Below are 5,073 nucleotides of genomic sequence, written 5' to 3'. Positions count from 1 at the left end.
GCAGCCAACGTTGTTCCCGTTACACATTTACCCTATATTGCAACTCGACTGTCTAGAATTCAAGCAGGTTACTTGCACCTACTACCCAGGCAGAGTTCACAGCATTAATGTGAACCCAAGTCCTCTCCACAGCAGGGTGTTTTAGAGGAATGCACCTGTACTGAGGGTAGCTGCAGTCTCCCATTTCCTTTTCAGCAATAACTTGTGGACTACTTGCTTCAGAGACAAGTGAGGAGAGGTAGAAAAGAAGAAAGGTAGAAAGAAGAGAAACTCTGTGGTACTGTCTGTACTTGTGGAACAAAACCTCACTATTTAACAGATTTTTATTTGTTGCGTTGGTCATCGCAGGAAAATTTACGTGTTCTTGTCCAAGTCAGTAATCTCACAGATTTTGTTACACGTTGTGAAAAAAGTTTACTCACCTGAAAAATCTCGTCTTTATGAGACTCAAAAGAATGGAGTTTCAATTTTAGATTTCGAAGATCCCACAGAGCCACTGTCTGTCAGAAGTGACATGAAATAATTTTTACTACAATGGTTATGTAAGTCATCTAAAATACTTATAAATTTATGAGTATGTAAAAGTAAATACCTTGTCAGCGGAACCAGTTGCTAGAATGAACTCACTGTAAGGGTTGAAGGACAGACAGTTGACCTCAGCTGTATGAGCATCTACAGAATGACTTGGCTTGGACGTGGTATTAGATCTTGTGTCCCAACTGTTGCAGTGAAGGGGGTTTGGGGGAGAACGAGGGGCATGGAGGAGAGAACACGGAACAAACATAAATTTTGAGAGGAGGTTCCTTTTCACTACACTACATTTCACTTTAAGGGACTACGTTATTAATAAACCTAAGTCTGAAGCCACAGTTTTTATTTAAAAAAAACTTTCAGGATTGTGTGTCTGATGTACACGAGGAGCTTGCACCAGGAAGCTGATATACACATTAATTACATCGTATTTTCAAATGATGTACACATATTAGATGACACGCAGACTTCAGTGATTCTGCAGCGTTACGACAGCTGATTGCACCCAAGAACTACGTTAGACCATTCCATAATTCAGGGGTTTTTTTAATCTAGGTGCTCTGGACTGGTCCACAGACAGCACACAGCAGGTGCTATCCAGAAACTGCTTAATCCCGACTTACATCATAAGCTTCTGATCGTCAGCCACAGATCCAAACAGAGATTCATGGAGCAGATGCCATGCCACATCTTCTACTACTGCAGAGTGTCCAGTAAAGATTGCTTTTGCATCAATGATTTTGCCTTCCTTTGGTCCAGCACTTACATCCCATAAACACACAGTCTGTAAATGAAGGTCACACTCTATTGTTGTGTGGACTTCAACAGCGTTATCTTACAAAGAACCAACAGTTCTTTGGTTTTGATAAGAAACACTTCATACGCTGTGAAATAGAAGTCAGCGGAGTTACCGGTATTCTCCAAATTCAAGGCCCAAGGATTGTTTATAAGGTCACAAGTGCAATTTACAAAAAGCATCTCTATTTCAGCAGCTTGTCTTTCACTTTTAAACCCCACAGAGAAATTTGCTAGCAACTAGACCAACTGATCTTTGAGGGTCTTAATCACTCCTGGCCTCATACCCAAGCCAGTTTAAAGGATTGTTACACAATTTCTTCCAGTAGACAACTATAAAAACGTTCTGTTCTTACTTCACCAAAAATGTTACAAAGAACTGGTTGTTGATTACGGCCTGCAGTCAGCTGACAGCCTTTACAAATAGAATTACAATTTGTGAGAGAGTCCCCACGTAGCAATACACAGCTACACTAACCCAGTGTTCCTCTAATTGTTTATTACAGCACAGATTAGGGGGTGGTTTGGTTGGGTTCTTTTAAATAGGGGAGAAGATGTGTTTTTTACATGATCGTCTGAAGCACTGAGAAGATGTCCACTCAAATTTGAGTTCCACGATAAGCCATAGCCTTCTTTCTGGTGCCCTCTTAATCTAAGATCAGGATTACACTCTCCACTTGGATCTGAAAAAGAAGAAATTCCTTCCACTCAGCTTCACCTCGCTCATCAATCCATAACAGCATCATTATCACCTACGAACTTTGTTTCTGTTGCAATGCCGGTATTTCATACATCAGCCTCATAGCAGAATTCTGCTTCTATGGAGATTCACTTATGATATTGAGCATAAAAGTCAAAGACACAAGCCTTCTTACTTTGATTCCAGAGCCTACCACCTCTCCTCCTAATTGCAGTTACATGCAGGTTTACCCTTCAACGACAAGACACGTTTTGCTTAAACTCAAGGAATCTGACCCACCTGGTTTTGAAGGATGTTTAGTGTAGTCAAACACCAACACATCAGCAGACGGTGTTTTTGTAGCAATGATGCAGGGATTCTGTGGCATGTAACGAGCACGGTTTACTTCACCTTCATGGTTAATTTTAATCTCCGTTTCAATTTTGCCAGTCACCGATCCAAAGCCACCGAACTCTGCATTTGTCAGAAAAAGGTCAGCCTATCACATCAACTATTTTCAACAGGTGAAACAGCACTTTGTGCATCAACTCCACTCCAAGAAGCAGTGGTAGGCATATTATCATAATACAATAAAGACGATGAAAGACTAGCACCACATGGTACAACAGGATTAATACCAGATATTTGGAACCGCAGCCAAAGCTCTGAAAGAGACTGTGTTTGAGGGAGACAGATATATCGGTTTTCACCACAACTGACAAAGCTGGTAGAAATGCTAAGAGGGATTGCATATCATAACGTTACCTAAATTATTCTGAAATAAGAAGTCTCCTCTTTCTAGTCACTATTAATAATCTGGAACTACAATGAATACGTCAGCTTCAGTATTTACCAGAAAGTGAGAATACCATTAGACAGGACACTTGTAAATGCTACTGCTGAAAGATAATCTAACAATGTATGCACTGCCCACCTCCTTTCTCACTGTCATACTGAGAACCGTCAAACTGATCATCATTTGGAATCTGGACTCTTGCAACAACCAGGTGGTTCTGTTCATCGGACGTGTGCGTTCCCAAAACCAGCCAGTGTAGAGCATAGTCCTTTCCTTCTGGCCTGTTTAGAATAATAAATACAAGGAATACAATTCAGTGCTCTGTTCCAGAAGTTTGGTAGCTAGCATCAGTAACATTCAAGATCCAAGTTTCTTCAGGGAGCTAGAAAAGAGACTGGCGTAAGAGATCCTGTCCTTTGTCACAGAAGGCTTGTGCAATAAAGCGAACTAGACTCTGACATCAGCAAGCCACAGATACGACCGGCAAGGCTCAAGTGACAATGCAGTCAGCACATGTTGCCACAGTGGCTGGAAAGGGACAACTGCATTTTGCCCAGTAGTTAAAAGTGATGCTAATACCTACTTCTGTCTTTAATTCCCCCAGTGGGTGCACAGTATTGACGTAGACAACAATCAATACTACCTTCTCTAAAACAAAAATACCGAGGACAAGCACAACCTACTTGAGTTACTTCTCTTAGAAGCTTTTACCAGTTACTGTCTTATTTCAGAAGCTCATTTTTAAACACTGCACACAACCTAGCTTACTAGAATCAAATTTATCTCTGGCAGTTAAATGCAACATGTAGTAGTAAGTGAAAGGCTGGACAGACAGTGCCATTTATCTCTGAAAGGAAAAAGTGGAACAGTCAACACCAAGCAAATTCTGCATTCTTGAAAGCAATGAACTAATTACGCTGTCTGAATCCAAGCAAACAGGAATCACCAGGGCAATCTTAGGCCACCACAGGTATTACTACACCATTTCCAAGATACCATTGTACATTTTGAGGGGGTGAAAGAAAAATATGAAACAAAACAGAAACCACACAATGCACATGCACTTACTTGCATCAGGAACAGGCGTCCCATCATGTCAGGTGCCATACAAAGAGAGAGTCCTTGCCTTAAATGGCTTACATATTTTGAGACTGGATAATTGGAAATACCGGGTTTTAAACTGAATTTTAAGTCAATCTGCAAAATACGAGGCAAGCAGAAGTGTTCCTCATAAGGGCTCCACACCCTCACGCCCCCACTTAATTTTCTCCATGCCACAAGCAATTAGCTCACATTTCTCAACATGTTCCCCAAACATGCTGGTATACAAAATCAAGTGATCATCTAACCACCAAGTATAACTTCATAGATGTGGAACTCTATAAAGGAAAGCAACCATCCTCCGATTATTTCATGAACTTCACACATAAGCTATTTTAAAACCCAGCTGTATCCCGTTTACAACGCGAGGGACCCAGTCCACTACCTCAGTGGAGCCCCGAGTGGTTACTGTGACAATTTAAGTTCTACATCAGCTGGCACATGAACAGAACCTATGCTCACCTTCCAAATTCCGTCAGGAATTAACTTGTGAGTCCACAATTTTCAGGGGAAGGTGGAAGACTAGGAAAATTAAGGTATGTGAAGTCAACAACGAGGCAGGGACAAAAGCAGGATTTGGAAGCACCAGTCTTGGAACAGAATCCTTTTAAATAAACCCAGACTTAAAACAAACAAACAAATAACCCAAAACAGATGTCGTAGTTTCTACAAAATAGTTATCAGCAGTTCACGTGAGGAAACTAAGCTAGAGTTCTGTAAAGGACAAAGTTGTGACTTCTTCCCCAAAACGCTTCTGCATACCCAAAGGGCTTTTAAAGTTGTACGCAAAGGGAAACACTAAGAGCTCACAAAGAGGAGTCTAACCCATATTATTCTCGCCTTGCCTGTTTTTTAGCCTCAAGTTATTTAGCAGACATCATTAACGGAGACAGAAAGAGCCATGGGACAAGCAACTGCACAGAGCCTCAGCGCCCGCTCTGCACAGCAAGCAAAGCGGTGGCTGAGCCCCCTGCCTCCCTGGCACCTTCCGGGCCTCTCCTCCCTCCTCTCACCTGGTCACATCGGGCAACCACTGCACGGTGAGGCTGGGCCACTCCAAGGCATGTGTCATCACCAGATCGTACAGGAAGGGAGTGTTTTTCTTCCAGATCTTGTACTCCTCGCTGATGACGCGCTCCTCCATCGCGTCCTCCAGCACTGCGGGAAGGAA

At 42.1% G+C, this 5,073-nt stretch overlaps 1 protein-coding gene across 1 annotated transcript in view; it reads right to left on the bottom strand.

Annotated features, from left to right (window-relative positions):
• Positions 1–5,056, bottom strand: part of LOC104495264 (histone-binding protein RBBP7) — a 7,588-nt gene extending 2,532 nt beyond the window's left edge. Inside the window, exons 1-7 of the mRNA XM_010138213.1 lie at positions 4,916–5,056; positions 2,940–3,082; positions 2,306–2,479; positions 1,894–2,009; positions 1,155–1,315; positions 593–719; positions 423–500 (exon numbers count right to left, since the gene is read on the bottom strand). Of these exons, the coding sequence (XP_010136515.1) occupies positions 423–500; positions 593–719; positions 1,155–1,315; positions 1,894–2,009; positions 2,306–2,479; positions 2,940–3,082; positions 4,916–5,046 (930 nt within the window). The 5' untranslated portion in view covers positions 5,047–5,056. The remainder of the gene's footprint in view (positions 1–422; positions 501–592; positions 720–1,154; positions 1,316–1,893; positions 2,010–2,305; positions 2,480–2,939; positions 3,083–4,915) is intronic.
• Between the last annotated feature and the right edge of the window lie 17 nt (positions 5,057–5,073).

This window comes from Buceros rhinoceros, unplaced genomic scaffold, assembly GCF_000710305.1.
Source record: "Buceros rhinoceros silvestris isolate BGI_N320 unplaced genomic scaffold, ASM71030v1 scaffold32256, whole genome shotgun sequence".
Classification (NCBI taxonomy): domain Eukaryota; kingdom Metazoa; phylum Chordata; class Aves; order Bucerotiformes; family Bucerotidae; genus Buceros; species Buceros rhinoceros.
The sequence above is the reverse complement of the archived record's forward strand: the minus strand, read 5'-3'. Positions and strand labels throughout refer to the sequence as shown.